At 44.0% G+C, this 25,476-nt stretch overlaps 1 protein-coding gene across 1 annotated transcript; it reads left to right on the forward strand.

The window, feature by feature from the left end:
• The first annotated feature begins 8,634 nt into the window (after positions 1–8,634).
• DHX40 (DEAH-box helicase 40) lies at positions 8,635–24,666 on the forward strand. Its single transcript, XM_021524980.2, has 17 exons — positions 8,635–8,899; positions 10,730–10,875; positions 11,203–11,322; positions 12,430–12,660; positions 12,849–12,915; positions 13,461–13,592; positions 14,013–14,112; positions 14,411–14,497; positions 15,076–15,258; positions 16,270–16,350; positions 17,569–17,726; positions 19,362–19,476; positions 19,755–19,863; positions 20,160–20,254; positions 20,776–20,845; positions 21,187–21,415; positions 23,065–24,666. Exons 1-17 carry the CDS (start codon positions 8,761–8,763, stop codon positions 23,202–23,204), a joined length of 2,202 nt encoding a protein of 733 aa, XP_021380655.2. The 5' UTR covers positions 8,635–8,760; the 3' UTR covers positions 23,205–24,666.
• The last annotated feature ends 810 nt before the right edge of the window (positions 24,667–25,476 follow it).

Consider the following 25,476-nt stretch of genomic DNA (forward strand, 5'->3'; position numbering starts at 1 on the left):
CCAAGGGACGAGGTGGCTGCAAGTGCTGCTCACGTGTCCTGCAGCAGAATGAAATCTGGTTGTGCTGAGGATTTTACAATGCTCATTCATCTCTACGGTGAGAGACTCTTTAAATAAAGATCAGGCAGCTCAGAGCTCTGTCCCACCTGGCCTTGAGCACTTCCAGGGGTGTGGCAGCCACACTGGGTCAGGCTTCCTCACCACCCTCGCAGGTTCTCATCCCAAAAAAAGTCTCAAGAGTGAGCAGCTCAAGCACTCCCCTCGTGCCTGGGAGCACGTGGAGGGACCACAGTGCACAGCACCAGCCTGTCAGGGAGCAAATCCAGTTCAAACACACCGTTCTTATGCTGAAGTCCTTAAATCTTTGGCTAAACTAAAAAGGCAGAGTGAAGAGTGCATTTAATGTGCTCAGGAAATCCTGCACGCTGGGTGAGATCAGAAGAAGCCATTGGTGAGGGTGGACAGGGGATTCTTCTCCAAACAAAGGCTGATACAGAATAATTGCAATGCTATAAACAGAGCATCGCTTCCAAAACTCAGTGGCTGCCCCAGCAGCCAGGGCACCATCAAACCCTGGGGCTCAGTGTGAAGGTAGATGGATGGAAAATAATTAGGTTCCTTACAGTTCCAAGCTTATTTTTCCAATCCACATTGTCCTTGAGCCATTATATATTTAAGGGGTTTGCTCTGCACTAATGGGAATGGAATTTCCAAATTCCATCCTCACTCGGGGACCAGCCTTCTCCAGCTTTGTTCTTGGGAATTAAAGAACAGAGACCAGACTTTTTTTTTTTCCTGAATATGCTCACTTTTATTTTTCACAAAGCTAAAAAGCTGCTTGCTTTGTGGATTAGATTTTTTCCTGACATCAAGTTGCTGAAAAAAAACCCAGCAAAAAACTGTAACAATACAATAACTAAGAGAGTTACTGCAGGGTTTTATTAGTTCCCAACAGCTGAGTAGCATCGAGGGGTTCTCAAAAACATCAGTTAACCCTCAGAACATCATTAACCATGAGTGTTTTGATAATAATTTGATGGGGAGCAAAGAGGTGGGCCAATTTATTCACCAATCCATGAATTTCTGTCTCCAAATGCCTTCCTGGATTAGCTTTAGTCACCCTGCAATACATCTCCTTCATTTAATGCTGAGTTATAAATCCCAGCCTTCAATTAAAGGAGCTGGGCTAGCAGTCATCATTTGCTAGTAATGGACTCAAGCTGCAAAATTTGGTTTCAAAGCTCAGAGCTGTGTGGATTTAGGGTTTTAGCTCGCCCGTTATAGAAATAAGAAACAGATGGGATTTGCAGGCCTGGTTCAGGCTCCTCGCTCCTCATCGGGTCAGCGTTGTTTAAGTCAAATTAGATTTTTCAGCCTGATTCATTCCTGCCTCTGCCTGTTGTACTGGTGGCACACAAACTGTCCCCAGGGCTGGAATCTTTGCAACACTGGGTATGGTCTGGATATCCTGGAAAAGAAATATTACCACTGGTTCTGCAAGTGGTGTGGAATTAAAGGCAATTGGGAACATTTGTAGGCAGCGCCAGCCAGGTCTTCAACATGCATTTATATATCAAAGTTCTCCTATTTTTAGAGCTGGGAACTGTACCATATTTCTTTTTCATCTAATAAGGGCTCTGTGAGACACATGGAAGGGCTGGCTTGGAGATATTCTTAGCAATTGAACACAAACAGAGCATCTTGCCTCAATTTATTGTAAGTTCCACTCCTCAGGGCAGACCTGGCAGAATGATTCCTCAGGGATGGTTTCCAAGGGAAATGGTGGCTTCCTCCTCTACCCAAACTGAGTCTGGGTATCTTCCCTTTGGAAGCATCACTTCAGCTGAACAAATTATTATATTTAGTAGTGAAAGAACAGGCTCAAACTGCATTTTGCAGAAGGTGATATGGGAGTATGTCATAGTCCTGTCTGGTTTTTAACCTAAATATCATTTAAAATGGGGCTGTTCAACATCTCGGAGCTCGTGGTGGTGTGGAACCGTCTGTGCTTTGCTCTTGTGTGCCACTCATCAGGAATTCCTTGGAAAGGAGAATTTCCTGAAAGACTTTCACTCCTTCCTGATGACTTGTGGAGATGGTTTTAGCTGGAAAAAGGGATTTACAAAAGCATGGTGCTACAGACTTGCAGACAGGCGTTGCCTCAAACAACGCTGCACCCCAGAGATTGCCAAATCAAAAACATGGGCAAAATAAAGAACTCCTGTTCCCAGGCTGCCTGTGCAGCCACCCTGCTGCTTTTGCCAGGGATGCACAGAACTGGAGGATCTGATAAGAAAACACTTTCATGTTGGTTGAAGTTCAGTGCCAGCCCAGCTGAGACAGGGCAGCAGTGCCTGGGGACAGGCAGGGAATGAAAAGGGAAGGAGGGCAAATGTTCAGTCTATAAAGGCTCCCAGCCTAATGTAGGATTAGTGGAAAGAAAATGGACTGCACATTAAAATTCATGAAGGAGTACGATTTAAGATCCGTGAATAACAGAGCCACAATTATGCAGGAGCTGGGATTTGGGTTTGTTTTTGTTTTTTTTTTCCAGAGCTGGTGGAAGAAGTGAAGTCATTACCAGGACGTGTGTGGCTGCTCCTGCTCTGCCCTCCTTGCTGGGTGTTGTGGACACACAGAGCTGATGATACTGAAAGGTTGAACAGGGGCACAAGAGGAAATGGGAGAGGCTGTAGATTCCCAGACAAATATGAGGGAGTTTTTGCACTCTGATAGGCTCTGTCCTTGTCCCTGGGTCTCCAGGCTGTCTCTGGTAAGAAGTTTTGGTACGTTTTTGGTCTGGACAGATCTCTGAAGTCTGGCGGATGTGGCTCTTGGGTATTTGCCACTCTGGACACCCTCTGTGACTCCTGGAGCCTTGGTCAAGTCACTTGTTCTCCTGGAGCTCAGCCCTCCCCTCCAAAATGAGGGTGTAAGGGATGAATGCATTCCTGGGAGGTGCAGAAGCATCTGTGGTGAAGGTAAGGAGAGTTCAAACCTGCTTTTTTATCCTTAATTAAGCTACATGAGCCTCAGGCCCTTCCAAACAAGGCTGTGGAAGGCAATCCCAGGTGAGCCTGGATCTACAGTACCTGGTGAGGGCCATGGGAAGGGGGGGAAGGCAACCTCCAGTTTTTTATCCAGGAGAGCATCAAGGAGATCTGGCTTTTCTTAATGACTTAGCATGAGAAAAGCTCATGCCAGGGGTTCATTCTTCATCCTGCTGTTCCCTTCCACGAGGACAGAGGCTGGGAAGTCAGCTGCTGTTATTCCATGGTCTTAATATAGAACAAAAGAGTAGTATTTTGTCCTAGATTTAACAGCTGGAGAAATAAAACTACTTTTGGTGGCGGAGATGCTGTCATGTGAAGAGGGCATTTCCAGGGTAGTTTAGGATATCTGCTCATTCTACAGTCACAGAAATATATTTAAATCACAGCCATGGTGCACTCTAGTGGGAATGGAGGGCCTAAATGAATTATTGATTGTTTTGCACATTTGATAAGGAAGTCAGAGGGGGAAGGATGCCTAATATACAGAAATAGATTGGAAGCTTCCCATGGGTTGTAACAGAAGTACAAGTGTGAGAAGGTCTTAAAATAGCCAACAGTTTTCACTGCTGCAGGTACAAAAGGCCTTGAATCAGTGGAATACTTCAGGTGGAGATCCAGGGGGATGGGTCTGCTCCATGTCTCCTGGATTTTCTTCCCTGCTAGCTCTCAGTGTATGTGCTAAGTGCCCAAAAGCTGCCTCCCTTCGTCTCCTTAGGTGAGCGTGGGAAGAAAATGTTCCCATTTAACATGAAAATCTCAGACACCATTTAGAGATTTAGGTATTCTCCAATCTGCCCTACCCCAGTCTCCAGGGAGACTGTTCCCATGCCATTCTGCATTTATATTTCTGCACAGATCATTGCCCTGATCCAAGGGCTGCTTGGAGGATTGCTGGGGGAGCTTTTTTTGCACCACAGACACGGTGTTAGTGGCTTTGTATGAGCGTCACTGAATTGTTTCCAACATTCAGCTCCTCACCTGTCTGGGTGGTGTGTGAGGGCTGACAGACAGATGGATGGACAGACCGTGCTCTGTGTGAGAATGCAAACAGCTGAGCCAAAGCTTAATCCTCTCCCCAGCCCCTGACCTTTTTATTCAGGCTTGCACCTGGCAGGAGCAGCAATCATTCATGGATGTGGCCTCGGAAGCAGCTGCAGATCTGACGCTGGAGTTAAATTTGAAAAGGGTGAAGCAGGCGTATGTGTGAGGGGGTAAATCAACAGAATCCCTTCCTAGACTAACTTTAGAGAGAAAACAGGGCTTTAAGAATATCAGCCGAGGCCTGCAGTGAGTACACCAGGTCTCTTCTGCTGAATACAATGATGTTTGTGCAGAAAGGTTTGCAGAACTGGGGCACAGAGAGCTGAGAGTGTGACTGTGACTCACTGCAGGTCCTGGCCATGTGCAGACACGGCTCCAGAGCAGCTGGGAGAGGAATGGGAGCAGCCTCGGGGTGAGCTGGGCAGGGCTGCGTGGTCACCACCAAGAGGATGAGCAGTTGCTGTGGCAGTTCTGTCACCCTTTGTGCCTAGCTGGGTCAGACCTGGCTGAGGAGCTTCTCAACGCTGCAGCCGAGCTGGGCTCTCAGCAGAGAACTGCAAATCCCTTTCCAGCACAAAAAGATTTTATTCCACCAGAGCAACTCCCAACTTGGATCTGGCCAGACACTGCCCACCTGCAGAACAAACCAAGCTAAACCAGTGCAGATTCCTGCCAGTGCTGTATTTCCTGCAGGTTTTTTTTAGGGAATGCAGTTAGGAATAACCTGGCTGGCCTGGCAGAAGGCTGGACTGTAGGAATTGTTGTTTTCCATGGAGCTAAACACAAGGAAAATATATTCATGGTAGGGGAGAAAGGCTAAACGTCTGATCCTGTCTTCAAAAAGAAGCAATTTTTAACAAACGGAGCAAGATTTGCAATAAAACTTGTCAATTTGTAAATGTTTGGTAGCAAGGCACTGCAAGGCAGCAGATGGAGGTGTGAAAGGGGTTTGGGTTTTTTCCCTGTCTAACACCTCCTTTCTCCAGCACTCTTCCTCTGTTTTAAGAATAACACGTCTTCAATAATGACTCACAGCCAGTGCCACAAAAATCCTGGCTGTCAGAAAAACTGCTGGGTGTCTGACAGGAGTGCAGCTTGCAGGGAACACTGGTTTCTTCTGTCTCTGCTGCACTCACAGCTCGGGGATTGTTCTGCTAGAAAGTGGCCCTACTTAGAGATTCCAGGCACAAGGCAATTACCTGTCTTTCCTTGCTGGATGTAATTAATACATGTGGTTTTCTTCTTAGGCATTTGGAATGGATCACATCATCCAGAGCTAGGAGATGAAAATTCCCCAGGAAATCAGGCTTCTCTTCTGGGAAAGATGGATAAACCCCACAGTGAACCAGTAGGGGCTGGAATATTCCCCACATCCTGCTAGATCTCTGCTAATCAGAAAAGAAAAGAGATCCTCTGCTCAGAAGGGAATAAAGACATCCTGAGGGATAATCCAGCTGATCCAGCAGAGCCACCTCACAGAATTTGCAGTTGTGTGGGGAGCTAAACCTCAGGAAAAAGAGCAATTTTAGTCTTCCTGGATGGCCTGAAGGTAACAATGCTGCCCTGTGCACCACAGTTACTGCCAGAGCAGCTGCAGGGATGGGAGCACATTTCTCAGTTATTGGAGCAGGGAATTGTGCTGGGATTCCTGGGTTCTTCCCCCAGCTCTGCCTTTGATTTGTGGTGTGTGCAGACCCCTTAATTTGTTTCTGTTTTCCCCATCTGTGAAACTGAGATAAGATCACAAGGGAATTATAAAGCGTGCTTCATTAATGTTTATTAGGCAGAGGGAAATCCTTCAATCAATGGCACTGTATTCCAGGAGGACAAAGTTCAAGACTGCAAAGGGGTTGATTAAAACTAAATCTAATATTCCCAGGCTGGGAGGACAGAAAAAAAAAAAAAAAAAGAAAGAAAGAAAAAAAGAAGAAGAAAAAAATAATTGAAAAACCTTACCTAGCCCCATGTCTGCCAAAATAAAGATGTGATTTAAACAAAATCATGCAGACTGCAAGTGTGTGTACATAAATGCGTGCCTATTAAAACCATTAAATATTTCTTGGCAAATACACAGCAAAAAGTGAAATGAGTTTGAAGTTTCAAATGGGTATATGATCACCATTAACTGTAAATTACCAGTGGCAACGTAAGTAAATGGTGAGGCAATAAATATGATATTTTCCATAAAGGGGTGTAACAGCATAGAATGTATTGGCACATGCCACTGTTTTTTGGTTTTTTTTTGTCAGATTGTCACAAATCAGCTTATTGTGAGATTTTACAATGCCTGGTTGTTGGCAGACTAAACAATTATTTGTAGGTTAGACAAAGATGAAGGTGGCAACACTGGGCACTGATGAAATATTTTCCAAGCCTTAAAGTGCACATTCCTAGTGGGGAAATATTTCTCCCATTGTGCCAGAGGCAAAAATTGAGGGAATTTGGGATAACCAGACTCAGTGGGTGGCCTGAGTTTGCTCTTGGTGTGACACCAAATTTATTGTGGGCTTTTTTTCAGTGATGGAGCCCAATGGAGGGTGAAACAACAACGTGTGAGGGGAGCAAGCACTGAGCTAGGGGCAAAATACACCAAAAAAATCGCATTTTGGGGAAAACGGGGAAGCTGGGCTGCGGGTGGTGTGTGTTCAGTGTTGTGTGCTTGCCACCTTCAGGTCTGCTGTGAACTCACAGGCGGAGCTGCAGCGCCTTCATTTGTTCATCACAGGGAGTTTTGGGGTTATTAATGTCCTTAAAAGCTTATTAATGTCCTTAAAAATCCCATTTGTCTCCCTCAGTGCAACAAGGCGATACCTGCACATTCCAGAGGGACATCGAATATTTACTTCAGCCTTGCCAAGCCTGGGTGAACCTCCCAGAGCAGGCACCCCAACCATCAAAACTTTTTACACATTTTGGCACACAAAGGAATCGGTGTTCATTTGCCGCCGAGTCGCACAGTCCACTCGTTAATTAGCATTCTATCTTCTATCGGTTAATGATTTGCTTCTGATGCTAATTAGTGCCATGCTGAGTCTTTCTCTCTGGGGTCAGTGGGTTTCTTGGGTCGGTGGTCACTAAATTACCAGAATTACCTTTTACCCACTTGGGGCTGAGTTGGGTTTATCCACATTCCACATCCTGGGAGTTCTACCAGATGTCCCCTAAATTCTACATTTTTTGTGTCTGCTACCAGAAGGATCATTTTTCTTTTTTTTTTTCCCACAGCTTTGTTAAGCTGGCCCTAGGTCTGACATCACTGAAGCATGTCCAACCCTAATATTTTAAAATTCTAACAAGTAATTTGTTTTCTCTAACACATCACTTAGAACTTGTTGGCTGCTCTCTCTTTCTCATTGAGTCTCATATCTTGTTGATAAGGCTTGAAAGTATAAAAAGATCAAAGAACTTTTCTTCTCTAAGAAAGAGGCTTTGGTGAAGCAGGTTTGTTTATCAATATTTTACTGTTTTCTCTATGTGTACAATTGTGTTTTGTTCAATATTGTGTAACAGCCTAATGTGACACAGTGTGACATTTAGCTGACCTATGGAAAGAGAATGTTACTCTGATTTATGACAGAATTCGAGATTGTTTCTTGTCCCTTAGATTTTAAAACATGTGTTTTTCCTAATCAGGGTCGTTCTATCAGGACACTGACGTGTGCACTTAAGGCTCAAGTTTTGTCACGGAATAAATCTGAGCAGCCTGTTCTCCCCGCCCTTTGATTTCAAGGTCCTTCCAACCCTTTGTACTTTGTAATTTTGTGATTTTTGCCATTTCTGGGTGAATTCCCAATACATTGGAGCAGCCTGTTCTCCCCACCCATTGATTTCAAGGTCCTTCCAACCCTTCGCATTTTATAACTTTGTGATTTTTGCCACTCTTGAGGCAATTCCCAATAAATCTGAGCAGCCTGTTCTCCCCGCCCATTGATTTCAAGGTCCTTCCAACCCTTTGTACTTTGTAATTTTGTGATTTTTGCCATTCCTGGGGCGATTCCAAATAAATCTGAGCAGCCTGTTCTCCCCGCCCATTGATTTTGAAGTAATTCCCAATGAATCTGAGCAGCCTGTTCTCCTTGCCCTTTGATTTCGAGGCAATTCCCAATAAATCTGAACAGCCTGTTCTCCCCGCCCATTGATTTGAAGGCCCTTCCAAATTTTGCAACTTTTTGATTTTTGCCACTCTTGTAACTTTGTGATTTTTGCCACTCTTGAGGCGATTCCCTCAGCCTAAGGCGCCGTGAGGGCTCAGGGGAGAGCGGGGGGGCGTGGCTTAGCGAGGAGGCGGGAAGCGCTTTTGTGGGCGTGGCTTAGCGAGGAGGCGGGAAGCGCTGTGTGGGCGTGGCTTAGCGAGGAGGCGGGAAGCGCTTTGTGGGCGTGGCTTGGAGAGGAGGCGGGAATCACTATGGGGGCGTGGCTTAGCGAGGAGGCGGGAAGCGCTGTGTGGGCGTGGCTTAGCGAGGAGGCGGGAAGCGCGTGTGGGCGTGGCTTAGCGAGGAGGCGGGGAGCTGTGTGGGAAGCGCGGCGCGCGTGCGCGAAGGGCGCGGGGGTCGCGCGCGCGGGGTTCCCGCCAGGTGCGCGCGTGGGCGGGGCCTCAGGTGAGGGAGCTGAGGGAGCTGAGGGAGGAAGGTGAGGAAGGTGAGGAAGGTGAGCCCCGGCAGCCGCCATGGACGGCCCCGCCCTGCCCATCCGCCGCTCCCGCCGACAGCTGGTGGAGGCCGTGCTGGAGCAGCCCTTCCTCATCGTCACCGGCGAGACGGGCAGCGGCAAAAGCACGCAGCTGCCCAAATACCTCTACGAGGCAGGTAACGAACCAACCCCCCCCACCTCCGCTGTCGTCCCTCACCCCCCATGGGTGACGCAGATTTGGGCTGGGCTGTAGTGAGAGGAGGTGGCTTGGTTAAAGCTTAAAAAAATAAGCCGTGGCTACGTGTGCATTATGTAGGTGTGAAAAGTGCGTGTTTTATGATTGGCTCTTCGCAAATATTAAATACTATGTATATTATAGAGGGCTATTTTGTAATGCTGTATTAATCCTTTTTAAGTAGTGTGGTAAATACAGTTTTAGGTTATAATATTAACATAAAAACTGTGATGTAAGATTTTTTTTTACTAGCTCAAGAAAGGGATGGGATAATCAAGGAACTCTTCACGCAGAGGTAACAGCAACAGGACACCTAAAGAGTTACATCCTCCTTATGAGAAAAGACAAACATCCTTCCACCTTCTCTCCATCTTTATAGAACCACCAAGATTAAAGAGAAGTTAACAAAAACCAGAAAAATTCTTAATTTGCAAAGAATTTATGCATCATCTATAAAATATATAACTATGTAACAGGCTATTGCTTTTAAGTGTTACTCCTTTGTTCACAAAGCATGTTTTTGGCAACTTAGTGCCCAAAAACATCCAGACGTCCATAATTCTTTGCTTTTTATTATCTCATAGAATCCTAATCCTCATTATACAAATTTTCATTACTCTGATTTTATTACTAATTTTTTATAACTATTCTATTACTATAAATCGTTATAGTAATTGTATAGTATAGTAATTGTAATATAGTAATTGTATAGTAATATATAATAGTTATTTTATAACTATTTTATTCAAATAAACTTTTAAGATTTTAAAAAACAAGTCATTAGTGTTTTTCACATAGAAGTGTGTTATGAAGTGACCTGGAGCAACACAACTCGCAATGCTCAGCCTGGAGGAGAAGGCTCCAGGGCTGATCTTAGAGCCCCTCCCAGTACCTGAAGGAGTCTGGAGTGACAGGACACAGGGAATGGCTTCTCACTGAGCGGGGTTAGGTGGGATATTGGGAATATTTTTGTTCCCTGTGAGGATGGGAGGGCCTGGCACAGATTGCCCAGGGAATATTCCCTATTGTCAGAATCTGTGGTATTGATGATTCCAAGATTGTAGGAAGTCTCTGAGCCTCACAGCCAAAGAAGAAGTCATAATTCATCTGTGCTGGTTCCAAGGTTGTTTATTCTGTTTATCTCTCACATGTTCTGCTGCCCTGCCTCACCTCTGTCCTGCAGGGCAGCGTGTGGGGCTCTGCCCTCAGTGGGATGTGACAAACATTAAATACCAGAAACTCCCTGGGCTGGATTTACAATAACGTGCCAATACCTGTCACCTACGTTGGACAGTGTGTCCCCAGTGTGAACCAACAGAAAAATGCCAACACCACAGTGAGACATGGAGGGCATGAAGAGGAGAAAAAGGACAAGACACACCCAATTTCCTCCATCTTGTCCCCTTTGGAACCGTAATCTAGAATCCTAAAATTTTACTTTTGCACCCGTGCCACACTTAATTATTACTTATATCAAACACTCAGAGCTTGTAATTCATCCTGTAAGATTGAAAGCTCTTTTGCATGGACAGAGATCACAGCCAGTGTCTCTGGGGCTCTGTACAGAGACACTGTCTGTGATCTCTGTCCATGGGTCCCAGACCTGCCAGGGCAGCCAGAGGGAAGCCATGGACTCCCACACCCCATTCCTGGAAGTGCCCAAGGCTGGAGAGAACTTGCAGCAACCTGGGATAGTGGAAGGTATCCCAGGACGGGGTGGAACAAGATATTTAATTCCCTTTCCAACCCAAGCCCTTCTGTGTCCCCGCAGGCCTGGCCAAGCACGGTGCCATCGGTGTGACGCAGCCGCGGCGCGTGGCCACCGTGTCGGTGGCACAGAGGGTGGCCGAGGAGATGGGCTGTGCCCTGGGGGCTCTCGTGGGCTACCAGGTCCGCTTCGACGACTGCACCTCCGAGGTGGGGCCCTGGGGACTGTCCTGGGGGTATGGCAGGGTCACCCAGGCTTTGGGAAGGGGCTGTCGCAGCTGTTTGTGTCCTCAGACTCATTTGAGGGAGTTTTTTGGGCACTTTGAAGATGAAATATTGCCAAGCACCCATGCGGCTGTGCATGAGCACAGTAAGAATTCTTTCAGCTGTAAAATCCTACGTCAATGCATGGGCCAGGCACTTAAGTATCTTTTAATGAAAATCCTTGTGGTGTCCTGGACAAATGATCTGTGCAGAAAGGTTTGCTTTGAAATACAAAGGCAGGCTGGCAGCTGAGTGTGTGATTGAACCTTGCAGGACACTGCCATCAGGTACATGACTGATGGGTGCCTTCTGAGGCAAATCCTGACAGACCCCCTCCTCAGCAAGTACAGTGTCATCGTTTTGGATGAAGCTCACGAGAGGAGCCTCAGCACCGTGAGTGTCACCTCATATCTGGTTTTTGGGTCACTGTTTCTCCTTTTCTGTGCTCTGTTTATCCCTTCCTTTCACTTTAGCATGTTCCCCAGGGGTTTTGATTAACTTTCCATGGGTGTGCTTTGTCCTTTTGCTGTCCTAAGAGCACAGAAGTGCTGCTTTGTTTAGTCCATGCCACATAAGTTGAAAATAACTTGTGGCCTCCAATAGTGTTGGAGTTTTTGTAGTTGTTGCTTTTAAATGCAGCTAAAACTTTGCTGGGTGTTGAATACTCTCCTAAAATTTCCAGGAGTTTGGAGCCAGAATGCAGACTTTCTAGAATACTAATTTCAAAAATATACCAACACAAAATACCAAAATAAAAGCCAAAACAGCTCTCTTGCTCTAAGGCCCAATGTTTCTTAGGGTGTGTATGTGACTGTGCAAAGAGATTATGGCTGTTGGGTCCTGGAGGCATCTAGACCTGAGTCTCAAAAGCTTTCAGAGGTCACCCTGACTCCTCTGTGGCCAGCAAAGGGACGCTGAGGTCACTGAGACCTCAGGAGATTGTGCTGTGTGTCAGAAAACCTGCTCCAGCAAACAATCTCCCAGTCCAGCTGGGAAAGGGGAAAGTGCTTTCCTGGGTCCCAGTTTGCCCTCAGGCATCTGAGGGAATTGCCAATAACTGAGCTGAAGTGATGGAAGGAGCAGATTTGTAATTCAGAGCAGCACAGAGTAAAATAAACCTGCTGAGGCTGTAGCAATAAATAAAACCAAGGAAGGGTGCACGCACAGTCAGGGGACACAGGCTGGAAAATGGGATGGAAAATGGGTCTGAGGTAACTTCTCACAAATTACTTGACCAAGAGAGTATAAAAATGAAAAACAAAGGGGTTTGAGTTATAGTGGTGCTGCCTATAGGCTGTGAGGGGAGCTGCTAAAAAAATTCATTAAACTCTAGAAGCCAAAATGTCCAGGGCAAATGTGTGTTTTCTTCAGAGTGCTTGGGCTTGGAATATGTGATTTTCACTGTATCAGTGGGATAAAATCATCAAACTTCCAAGTTTGTCAGGCTTTTCTAACAAAACCAGGCTTCTAACATCAGCTGTTTCTTTTTTTGTCTGCTAGGATATTTTATTTGGGCTGCTGAAGAAGCTGTTCCTGCAGGAGAAGCCAGCAGGCAGGAGGACAGACATGAAGGTGGTGGTGATGTCAGCCACCCTGGAGGTGGAAAAGCTCTCAGAGTTCTTTGGGCACTGCTCAGTGCTGCACATTCCAGGGAGAAGTTACCCTGTCAAGGAGATTTTCTGCAACCTGCTGAGCCCCAGGGATGTGGGCAGCTCTGCCTATGTCACAGAGGTCTGGCCTGGTTTGTTTTCTCTCTGTTTTGGGGTGGTTTTCATCTGAGGGAGGCCACAAGAATGAGCTGCTGTGTTGTGTTCTCAGGATCTCTGCAGGAGATAGGAGAGGATCAGTTGGTATGATGAGTCCTAGCAAGAATTAAATGGGATTTCAACTGATTTTGGCTTGTTTGTTGTTTGTTCCAGGCTGTGAAGGTCACCCTGGATGTTCACTTAAATGAACCTGAAGGTGACATCCTGGTTTTCCTCACAGGTGAGAATTTTCCTGGATACTCCAGGTGAATCATGGCACTGCCAGCAGAGAAGAAAAGCTTCCAAAGCCTGCCTGGTTTCTCCCAGAGCAGTGAGAAGGGAAAGGTGCAGTTTGATGCACAAAGTCCTGTGAAATAATAGTTTTCAGAGCATATTAGGAATAGCCAGATTGACTCTGTGTTGTCTGCATGGTTTAGTTTGTTGTTAATTCAGGGAGGAAGAATTATTTTAGCTGTAAAATCCTGCATCAATGCATGGGCCAGGTCCATATCTAATATCTAATATCTAATATCTAATATCTAATATCTAATATCTAATATCTAATATCTAATAAAAAGATATCTAATATTTTAAGGCAAATCCTTGGTGAGAGCCCCTGTGGAAAGGCTGGATGTCACCTCCCAAACCCCCTCTCATTAATTCCTTCTTTTAATGATGTTGGCAGCTCTGCATATTGACAAAACAACCTTGTTTAAATGTGCTGCAAAGGAGGAAGGCCGAGTTGTAGCTAATGAGGTCACTGAAATGCTCTTTTGTGTCTTTTAGGGCAGAATGAGATAGAAAGAGCTTGTGATTTGCTTTTCAAGAAAGCAGAGTCCATCGATTACCGGTACGAGGTGCACGACCGGGCTGTGGAGGGGCTCCTCATCCTGCCTCTCTATGGCTCCATGTCCACAGGTCAGAGCCCAAAATCTCACTTCATCACAGGAATCGGGGCTGCAAGAGTTGTTCCAAACATTATCCTCATCAGATTTTCTGTTTGGGTTGGGAAAAGGGTGTTAGGGAACCCCTTTGTTACAATATTCTGGCACTTCGGGGTGGGTTTATTTTTGTGGTCATCATAGACTAAATCAAACTTCAGCCTTCTCTACTTGCACTGGAGCATCCAGTGAAAATCCAAATCCACTGGATATGACTTCAAGATCCTCAGTTAGGAAAGAGATACTGAGTAACTGAAAGTCCAGATGACCTCACATTTTATTTTACTTTAATTTTATTTTATTTTGTTTTGCCTTATTTTATTTTGCTTTATTTTATATTGTTTTATTCTATTTTGTCACTTTATTTTACTGTCATCATTATTTACTGTCACTTTAGATCAACAGAAAAGGATATTTTTGCCAGCTCCCAGAGGCATCAGAAAATGTGTGGTCTCTACAAACATTGCTGCAACATCTCTGACCATTGAAGGAGTCAGGTATTGATTTCTGTCCCTCATAAAAAGTTGTGACAGAGGGAATAATTCAGAAAGGTCTGGCTTTGGAAAAACACTTTTTTTTCCTGCTACTATTGCCTTTTTTTTGGGTGTGTAGTAAGAAAACCATTGATATTATTATAGACTTAGAGGTCACCAATATTTTTCAACCTAATTTGAAATCAAATCTACTAAATAACCAGGGTCTAGGTAGAGTAAATGTGGGTTTTTTTTATTAAATCCATATGTCAGTTACCTGCTGAGCCCTCTGTTTTTTACCTCTCTGGGTTGTTTTTGTCAGATATGTGGTGGACAGTGGCTTTGTGAAGCAGTTGAATCATAATCCCCGAGTTGGTTTGGACATCCTGGAGGTGGTTCCCATCTCAAAGTAAGTTAAAAATGTCACTCACTTGCTGTTTCTGGGAGCTGCTCTAGCAATAATCCTCTGTGTTGGTTACTCTTTAAAGAAAATAAATAAAAAGATAGGCAGCAACCTCGAAGCCCCATAATTTAAAACCCCTTTAAGATTTAAAAACCCCTTTAAGGTTTAAAAACCACTTTTACTGGTTTTAATTAACCAATTTAAAACCAAGTAAGAAGTGGTTTAGGATATACAACTTGCCAGAAGTTACAGATATTAAGGAGGAATTGGCATTGTCTGAGGTCTGAGCACTGCTGAATACAACAGCTTCCAGAAAATGGCCAAAAATTCTTCTTCATTCCTTGCACAGCTGGATTTTTCAGCTGCTGTGCAGGGATACCTCTTCCATCTCCAAAGATGAGTTTTTGTGCTTGTTTGGGTGGTGCCAGCAGGGATGAGAGCTTTGGATGTTGGTTTTTGTTTTTTTGGGGCTAGAGTGAAGCTAAACTTCCGAAAAATGCCCAGAAATTCTTCTTCATTCCTTGCACAGCTGGATTTTTCAGCTCAGGGATGAGAGCTTTGGATGTTGGTTTTTTTTTGGGCAGGAGCGAAGCCAAGCAGCGCGCCGGCCGCGCCGGCCGGACGTCGGCGGGGAAGAGCTTTGGATTGTACAGCAGGGAGTTCTGGGAGCAGTGCATGCCCCAACACACCATGCCAGAGATCAGGAGGAGCAGCCTGACATCTGTGATCCTCACCTTGAAGTGCCTTTCTGTGCACGATGTCATCAGGTGACCTCCCTGCAGTGGGATTATCCCGCTCCCGGAGGGGCAGGAGGCAGGATTAGGTCCCCAGCCAAGTTTTTCTGCTGCTCTGCACTGGAATTCCAGCTTGGATCCCAAGCTCTAGTTCAGTTGGAGGCCCTGCCAAAAGTCCCATCTTTCCCAAATTAAATGGGTTTGTTTGTGTGTTTTGTGGTGTTCCTTTAAATACTTAAAATCCTTAAAATACTGAATTTTAGTGTCCTTTTAAATACTTAAAATCCTTTAAATACTCAGTTTTATACCTTTAAATAATTAAAATCCTTAAAATACTGGTTTTTAGTGTTCTTTTAAATACTTAAAATCCTTAAAATACTGGTTTTTACACTTTTAAATACTTAGAATCCTTAAAATACTGGTTTTTACATTTTTAAATCCTTAAAATACTCAGTTTTATACCTTTAAATTCTTAAGATACTGGTTTTTACACCTTTAGATGCTTATAATCCTTAAAATACTGGGTTTTAGCATTCTTTTAAATACTTAAAATCCTTAAAATACTGGTTTTTACACTTTTAAATACTTAGAATCCTTAAACTACTGGTTTTTACACCTTTAAATCCTTAAAATACTCAGTTTTATACCTTTAAATTCTTAAGATACTGGTTTTTACACCTTTAGATGCTTATAATCCTTAAAATACTGGGTTTTAGCATTCTTTTAAATACTTAAAATTCTTAAAATACTGCTTTTTACACATTTGAGTACTTAAAATCCTTAAAATACTGTGTTTTATACTCAAAAAAGTTTCATCTCTCTGGAATTTTTTAATTCTGAGACCATACAAGAATAGAAAATGCAGTTTAGTATGTGCCATGCTGGGATTTGTCATGAGAAATTACAGCTGGAGGTTGTGCAGTAACACAGAGAAGATGATTATTATGATTATCTAACTTTGGTCAAAGAACCTGCATTGGGGAGGTTTAAAAATTCTTTTTGTAAATATGAAAACGAACAAATCTATTTCATTTTTAACCCTAGGTTTCCCTATTTGGACCCTCCTGAGGAAAGACATATTTTGGAAGCTCTGAAGGAACTTTACCAGTGCAATGCTATTGACAGGTAAAAACCAAAGGGGTGTGGTAGCTACAAGAATTTCAAACCCAAGGCTTAAATTGGTGTTTTGTGTGGAATAAAACACTCCCCCCATCACTCCCCAGCAGCAGAATGTGGTTCCTTATTTAACTTCCAGGAAGTTTACTGGGGTTTAATAAACTGTCTACAAAAACAGGGATAGAGCAGAGTTTGGGGTTTGGGAGATAAAAATCAGGTTGTGCACATTGTCCTGGAGTTCCTGAGGGCAGATCCCCTGTTGTGGCTCTGGAGCTCAGGCTGTGGCTGGGAGGTCCATCCAAGAGCTCAAGGCAGGAAATGAGATCTTATCCTAAGCTTCCAGGAATTCTTCTTGTAAATAATTAAAAAAAAAAAAAAAAAAAGCTGGCTGTGCCTGCTATGGAGCAGCCACAAGCAAGCTGGAGAAATGTGGATTATTTTATTGCTAATGACACTTCTCCATGTCCCCAGCACCTGTGTGGGCACACTCAGTCCAGAGAGAAGTGCTTCTTACCTAATTCACATTTAAACATAATTTCATTGAATCTGTATATATAAATACATATATATTCTATAAATATATAATAATATATAATAATATATATAATAATATAGAATAAAATATATGCTATAATAAATATAAATAATATATATTAATCTGTATAATATAATCTATATTTTATATAATATATTATGTGTATAATATATAAATATATATTATAATATGTAATATAATACATTATACATGATATTATAGTTTATATAATAATTATTGATGTATATTATTATATTATATATACTTCTATATATAATATATAATTATATATTTATGTATATTATATACATTTATTAATATGTATTATATATGTATCTATTTATATATTTATAAATATATAAATTATATTTGTAAACATTATATGAATAAAATTATATATTTATATATAGTATATAATTCTTATTATATATTAAATATATTATATAATATATAATGTGTTATGTAATTATATAATATATTATTATATATAATTAACATATATTATAATACTAACATATATAATAATTTATTATAATATACAGAATATATTGCATATATATTTATATATTATATATATTTATATATCATATATAAAATTATATGTATATATAAAATATATGTATAATAAAATATATTTAAATATATATACTAGATAAAAAATTATAGAATTTTTTTTCTTTTCCTGATATAAGGAGAGGCCATGTGACAAGACTGGGAGAGTTCCTGGTGCAGTTTCCCCTCCCTCCCAACCTGTCCTGTGCTGTGCTAAAAGCTGCTTCCCTGGACTGTGAGGATCTCCTGCTTCCCATTGCAGCCATGCTGTCCGTGGAAAACGTCTTCATCCGTCCAGGTGGGGAGCCCCTCTTCCCAAAAAAACCTTTCCCAGCTTTGCAGTCAGGGTACTCTGTGTGTTCACAGGGTTGTGTTTGTCCCAAGGCTGTTGAGTTGCAAAGTGCCTCAGCTGAGAGGTCACCAGGGGAAATCTCTGTGACATAAAAAATAAAGGGAAAAAAACCCACCAGGGAAACCAAAATGCACCTCAGCAGATGTGCTGCTGTTGGGCTGAGTGCAGACAGCAGGGACTGATTGTTTCTAGCAAATGGGGCATCACCTCTGCAGTGTCTTTTCTGTTCAATAACTGTTGAACCAAATAGATCATTAGCTTTCTGTGAGATAACTTTCTGTTCAATAACTGCTGAACCAAATAGATCATTAACTTTCTGTGAGATAACTTTCTGTTCAATAACTGTTGAACCAAATAGATCATTAGCTTTCTGTGAGATAACTTTCTGTTCAATAACTGTTGAACCAAATAGATCATTAGCTTTCTGTGAGAGGCTTGACTTGGCACTGCCTCGTTTCCCTTGGTTTTCTAAGTGGAAAATGTAATTTTGCTGTGGTTCCAGGGTAGTTTCAGTAGAGCAGAGTTCCACTAGAGCTGAGCTCAGTCTTTCACTCGTGCTAAGCCCGAGTCTCTTCCATCCTCCTGTCCCCTCCTGCTGCCCACCCCCAGCTGTGGCACACATCTGCAGCCTTTGTGGGTTGCTTTGTCCTGTCCATTCCCTCCCTGGCTCTGCTCCAGTTCTCTCTGTCCTCCCTTAGCTGTGCCCATTGGAGCAGCAGCCACAGGCCCTGCGGCCAGCCCTGATAACCTGGATTCTGCCCTGGGCTCCTTCCCTGTCCCACAACTGTCCCTTTGCTTTCCCATCCTCTGTGCCCTTGTTTTTTGCCTGTCACCCTCCAGCAGCCCTGTGCATGAGGAAGCAGACATATATCCCCATCCTCCAGGCACTTTTTCCAGTGCCAGATGTATGGGATGAGTCCTCCCTGCTTCATCCCTTTCACTTTTGAGTACCCACAAACTTCTGACACCCCCTACCACAGCTGCAGTTCCAGTGGCCTTTGGTTCCTGCCTCCCTCTCCCAAGGAGAATGGGTTGTACTGGAGGAGAAATCCTTTGGGTGTTTAAAACCTGAGAGAACACTTTGGAAATGTTGCTTTTGCCCCATTTGATGAAGGTGAATTCCCACTAATCTCACAGATCTACTGGTTTTTATCTTTATTTTAAGATCTCCATTACTTTGGCAGTAGGAAAAAGCTGAATTCAATAGATCAGAGGGTGCTGTGGTGGGGTGGGTTCAACAGTCTTGTTTTTTCTCTCACTTGATCCCTGTGAGCTGTGTGTTTATTCCTTTATCTTTCCATGTCAGCCTCTGTATGGATTGTGAGTAAGAAATTCTTGATAAGAGACTGTAATTCTTCATCCCTGGTGCTGACTGATGAGATTAATCATAGATTTAATGGCATCTACATGCTCCTGGTCAGCAATAGTGGAAGGAGGAACAACTGTAAATGCAGCTGTAGAAGGAGAGACAAATCTAAAACTAACAGGAATGGAGAGCCAAGCCTGCCAAAAACACCCAAACAGAAAATTAGGTAGTGATAAATAAAAATGACTTTAAGTGAGATATAACTTATTCCTCAGGTGATCCTCAGAAGCAAAAGGAGGCTGAGCTTCAACACCAGGAACTTGCCTCACAAGTGGGAGGATGCAATGACTTTGCAACCCTCTTAAATATTTTTGAGCAGTGCAAAGTAAGGTATGAAATTCTCCCTTACACTAAGTGGTTTTGCATTGCTCCTAACTCCCAGTTTTCAGCTGTGCTGCAGATACACATCTGTGTGCTCATTCCTAATTTCAGATTTATTCCTTCTTGTGATCTGTAATTTCCATCAAGGCACTTTTTATTTAACCCCACAAAGTATCTGCCTGTGTAGGTTGTTGCCTTTGTGTGACCATAACAATAAAATAGAAGCAAGTTTCTTTGCAAGCAGCTGACAAAGGGCTTCTTTATAATTCAAATATTCCTCTTCTCAGCAAGTCTCCTTCAGCCTGGTGCCAGAAATACTGGATCCATTGGAGAGCTGTGAAATCTGCTTTTAGTGTGGAAAGGCAGCTGCGGGAAATAACCACTAAACTGAAACAGGTAAAAAATAATAACATTTCTGAGCATGTTTGAGCTGCATAAACTTATATTTAAGAGATGTAGTGGATGCTGAGCCTTTGCCAGGTGGCTGCTGCCTTCCTCTAGCAGAAGACAAACCACTTAAATATTTTTGTAGAGCACCCTTGCTTGTGTGACTCAAGTACAGTGGGAAAGAAGGAGAGTTCTTCTCCTTTCCTCGTGGTTTCTGTCCAGAGTTTAAAATCCATGGATGGAGGAGGTTTAACTGCATTTTCTTGAAGAAAGATCCTGATTCATGTTGCTTTTTCTTTTCCCAGCTGCCAGACTTCCCTAAAGAGACATTTGAAGGCTCCAAAACTGAAATACTGAGAAGATGCTTATGTGCAGGATACTTCATCAACGTTGCTAGGAGGTAAGGAATGAAATTTGGATAACTGAATGGGAAATAAATTATGCAAATTACTATAAAGTGTGGTTTTATGTTAGTAAAAGTAGCAAAGTAGTAACTGCAAGGGGCTGGAACCTCTGCTTTTGACTGTCTTCACCATCCCAAGGGTGTCAGCAGCTTCCCAGGAATGTCATTTTTCTGTCTGTGAAATGAACTCACCGGCTGGTGAGTGGTTCCAGATATTGAGCTGAAGGGCTTGGAAACCTCCAGTTATCACAACTTTTAAAGGCTTCACTCCCAAATCCTGTTATTATTGTGGTGTTACACCTGCAGTGCTGCTGTGGTAAATTAGATATAAGTATTTCAATCTTTAAATGGTTTTTTACAATTTAAGTCTGGAAGCACCTTCCTCTAGGTAGATATTTGAGAACTTTTTTCTGTGCTGCTGCTGATTTGTTCAGTTCATTTTGCTGTGTTGCTGTATAATCACAGCAATGTGTGTTTTGTGGTGTTGGTGGTTTTTTTAAATTCCCATTTTTTTCCAGATCTGCAGCCAGGACATTCTGCACCATGGATGGACATGGCAGCATAGTCTACATCCACCCTTCATCCACAGTGAGTTCCCAAAGCCTGCTGATAAAGCAGAAAAGCATCTCCAAAAGGAATAAGGGACAGGTCCTTTAACTCTTGCTGGAGCTTGTTTTGTGCTCTGCTGCAGTGTTCATTTTGAGAGTGGGGAAGAGCCTCACTTCCTCAGACTTGGTCAGGGTTTGGGTTATGAAGTAAGAGTGATACCTGCAGGACTTTCCCTCTGGCTCTCTGGATCTCACGGGCAATTCTAAATCTGAACACCTAAAACCTGCTAACACCCCCTCACATCTCAACCACTGACATTCTGCAGCAGGTGAGGGTTCTGAAAACCAAACCAGCTGTGAGTCAACCTTTGAATTTTTCAGCTCTACAACCAGGAGACCCAGCTGGAGTGGATCATCTTCCACGACGTGGCCGTCACCTCCAAGATCTACGTGCGCACCGTGTGCCCCGTGCGCTACGAGTGGGTCAGGGACCTGCTGCCCAGGCTGCACCAGGTGGATGCCTATGAGCTGAGCAGTGTGGCCAGGGAGGAGGTGACTGAGGAGGAAATAACCAAGTGGCAGCAGAGGGAAGAGCTGAAAAGGCAGTTTGGTAAGCACAGAGCTCATCCCTCCGTGTGTGTGTGTTGTTTTCATCCGTGTTCAGGACTCCTGTGTGTTTGCTATGGCATGTTCTGGGCTGGAAAGTGTTAATTTGTTTGGTGTAGTTCTGCTTGTTTTATTCTCCTCACAGCTCTGCAAGCTTTATTTGCTGTCCCAGCAGTGTGAATTGTGGTGTTTGCTTGCTGCTTCTTGCCACGCTCCCCCTTTTTGGTTTCTTAGAGCAGAGCTTGAGGAAGGTTGAATAAAAGCATTTTGAGGCTGGCTGTTTATTTGTGAAGGGTATTTAGCTATTGTCGCCCAAATAATGCTGCCCTGGGAGAAGTCCTGAGAGCTGTGGGGCAGAGAGAAAGAAAAAAAGATATCAAAAACCTCAGTCAGCAGTAGACAGAGAAGAAAAGGTCTCACATTTTGGTGAGTGTCTCATTTTGACAATTAATTTAATGCCATACGTGTAAATAGTGTTAATTAGAACTGGTGCCTCCTAACTGATCTGGCTGCTTGACATTCCTGGGATTCTCCTGTCAGCAGGTTCCTAAAGCAGCCAAGTATTCAAAGGGCCTCTGTAGTCCTGAGCTGACCCTTCCAAAACATCCATTATATTGTACAGTAAATACAGACTCTCTTCCATTTCCTTAACAAAGGAAAGAAAATGCAGATTTGTGCTTAGGCCAGCATCTCTTTCTGCCCTGCATTTTTGTATAAACCCACCATTTTAAACAGGAATTTAATTTGCTTATAAATAATGCAGAAGAGCCTCATCAGTTTATGTGAAGGAAATAATCTGTTTATCTGTGTCCCCCTTCACATTATTACTTCATCAGGCCATTGCCAATTAATTGGAGTTTAATATTGACCTTACAGATGTTGTATTTCTGGCACCTTCATGAAAATAGGTGGCTGAATAGCTGACAAGACATAATAATTAGAAATATTTTAACAATGGATGCTGATTAAAGCTTCTTCTTCTTATCTTACCAGCCCCCAGAACCAGACTGCAGTAGCTGCTTCACTCACACAGATTTTAGGCTCTCAGAACCTTTGATTTTCTTTTTTATTGTTATTTTAGACTGAAAATATTTTCTGCTTCTCTTCCCTTCTGTGAGAAGCAGTCCCAAGGTCTCAGTGCTGTGGGGGAATCTGCATTCCTGATGGTGGCTGCTCTGCAATATTGACTTTTCCCATTCCCATATCTGCATGTTTTCCTCTCTCTCCCTCCAGCCTCTGGAAATTTTTTAAAGATAGTTTATCCTATTGTTTTTTCCTGTCCTGTCCTGCCCAAACCTGAGTTTGGGATGTGCAGTACAGAGAAGAAATGGTTGTGTAGAACACAAGCTGCATGTTCTCTGCTACAATAAAAAAAACAAGATTTGGGGATGAGATGAGCCCAGCTGCAAATATTGACATGGGAGCTAAGACGTGATTTTATTTTGAATTTTTTTCCCCTCCCTGCTGTGGTGCAGTCTGTCCTCTCTGGAAGTCATTCAAATGGCTTGCCTGGGACTTGGAGGAGAAAAAAAAAAAAGATTTTATTGGGTTGTTTTTGTACTTAACAAATAGGAGAACTTGTAATGCTGGAGGGGGGGTGGGTTTGACACAGAGGGTTTATTTCTTTTATTTCTTTCTCTCCTCTCCCCCCAGAAGGAGTCACAGAGAACTCTGCAAGGAAGATGGAGAGGAGGAATGATGACCAATCCATCCAGGACGCCCGAGCCCGGTACCTGCAGAGGAAGCAGCAAAGAGCTCAGGCTCTGAGCAGCCCCGAGAAGGAAACAGGGTGACCCTGCTGGCAGCTCTGCTCCCACTGCCAGGGCAGGAGGCAGCTTGTGCAGCTCTGGGGCTGTTTGCAAACTGCCAGAGGACTGACAGGAGTGCAGGGAAACCTGTGGTCAGTCCCAGTGCCAAAGAGGACAAGCACAATTCCCTCTGCTGCATCCAGCAGGGAAAACTTCCCAAGCTGAGCTGTGTTGCTGCAGGTCAGTGGCAACAATTTCGTGGCCTCAGCTGTGGCTTCAGCCCTGATACCAAGTGTGGTGCCAATTCTCTGGCATTTATTTGACTTAAAGAGCACTCAGTGCTGTTACAAATGAAATTTTTCTCCAAGGTCGGTTGGGGTTTATTTTTGTAAGGAGGGGAACTGTAAGTTTTTTTTACACATTTCATCCTGTCTGATGGTGGTCATACAGAATTAATGCTCAGGGAATTGTGCAGGAAGAGCTCTTTTAGTGGTGGAAGCAGCAGGATTAAATCCAAAGGGACATTTCCCACCTGCATTCCGTGTTGTGCTGTACCAGGTAGACACCAGGTAATAAAAAGTGTTCTTTCTGGAGCATCTGAAAGAGCAAGGAGCTATGGTGCTTTGACATCATAAAGTTTGTTTCCTTCTCAATAAAGAAATCCTGTTTTATCACCATAATAATCCTAAAATGCTCCAGGGCTCAAGTGAGGAGTTTGTGTAAGAATTTCTAAATAATTGGAAGAACTTGATGTGATTTTTTCCTGCCTCAGCTCTGTGCTCTGTGTCACCCTGGGCACTGGTTCAAGTGGTGTATTGTGTTTTATTACTGTAGCCTGAATAAAACATTCACCATTCCACCTCTGCCTCACCTCAAGCATTCCAGCACTGCCCAGGATCCCAAAGCCTCCATTTTTTTTGGAATATTACAATATTATTGCTCATAAAGAAACTGCTAGGTCTGGTAATTGTTCCTCTTCCTGTGATTGATGGGATAGGGTTTTTTGTTCTTTCAGGCTCTGCTTTGGAGCAGCAGCACTTGGGCTTGACTCATCCTCTGCTCTGAATTTTGCTGTTTAATTTGATTTATATTTGCAGTGTCACAGCCTCTTATGAGTCAAATGCCATCTGCACCACCCAGTGGGCCTGAAATGAGTACACAGAATGCCCACTGTTCCTTGGGGCTATAAATCACTTGGCACATCCTAATGCTGATTTTTTTACAGTTGTTTTTTTTTTTTTTCACTTTATTCATAGGAAGAAATGAGGGATTTTTTTCCCCACTGTGTTCCAGGGCTTCTCAGAGGTTTGGAGGTGGGGAATTTAAGACAAAGTAAAAATTATCTGGGGAAGTTAACAGTGAGCTGCAAAATAAGATTTCAGCCATGCCAAGTGTGACAGCACACAGAGGTCTGGATGCTGCAGTCATCCCAGGAAAAAGTTAAGTTTTTACCTGTTTTACGTGCTGGAGTTCAAGTGTGGGTTAATAAAACACAGAGGGAAATGTGGAGCCTCGTTACTGAGCTGTACTCATTAACAGGGGCATGGGAGAGTCCGGGGAGCATCCCTGGGGGTGAGGGACAGGGACAGCAGGGCTGGGGGATCCACAGGATCCTGGGGACAGGGACAGCAGGGCTGGGGGATCCACTGGATCCTGGGGACAGGGACAGCAGGGTTGGGAGATCCACGGGATCCTGGGGACAGGGACAGCAGGGCTGGGGGATCCACTGGATCCTGGGGACAGGGGCAGCAGGGCTGGGGGATCCACGGGATCCTGGGGACAGGGACAGCAGGGCTGGGAGATCCACGGGATCCTGGGGACAGGGACAGCAGGACTGGGGGATCCCCTGGATCCTGGGGACAGGGACACTCTGGGGATGGAGGATCCATCAGATCCCAGGGACAGGGACAGCAGGGCTGGGAGATCCACTGGATCCTGGGGGCAGGGACAGCAGGGCTGGGAAATCTGCTGGATCCTGGGGACAGGGACAGCAGGGCTGGGGGATCCACCAGATCCTGGGGACAGGGACAGCAAGGACAGGGACACTCTGGGGCTGGGGGATCCACCAGATCCTGGGGATGGGGACACTCTGGGGATGGGGAATCCATCAGATCCCGGGGACAGGGACACCCTTGTCCCCTCGATGCGGCTCCATCACATCCCGACGACAGCGACACCCTGGCAGAGTGGCTTGGGATCCATCGCATCCCCGCTGACAGGGACATCCCCTCAGCGTCCCCAGGGAGGGGACATCCCTCCCGCCTTGCTGACGGGGACACCCCGCGGCGGGGACAGGCGTGTCCGTGGCATCCCGGTG

The sequence above is a fragment of the Lonchura striata genome, chromosome 20 (assembly GCF_046129695.1).
Source record: "Lonchura striata isolate bLonStr1 chromosome 20, bLonStr1.mat, whole genome shotgun sequence".
In the NCBI taxonomy this organism is placed as follows: Eukaryota; Metazoa; Chordata; class Aves; order Passeriformes; family Estrildidae; genus Lonchura; species Lonchura striata.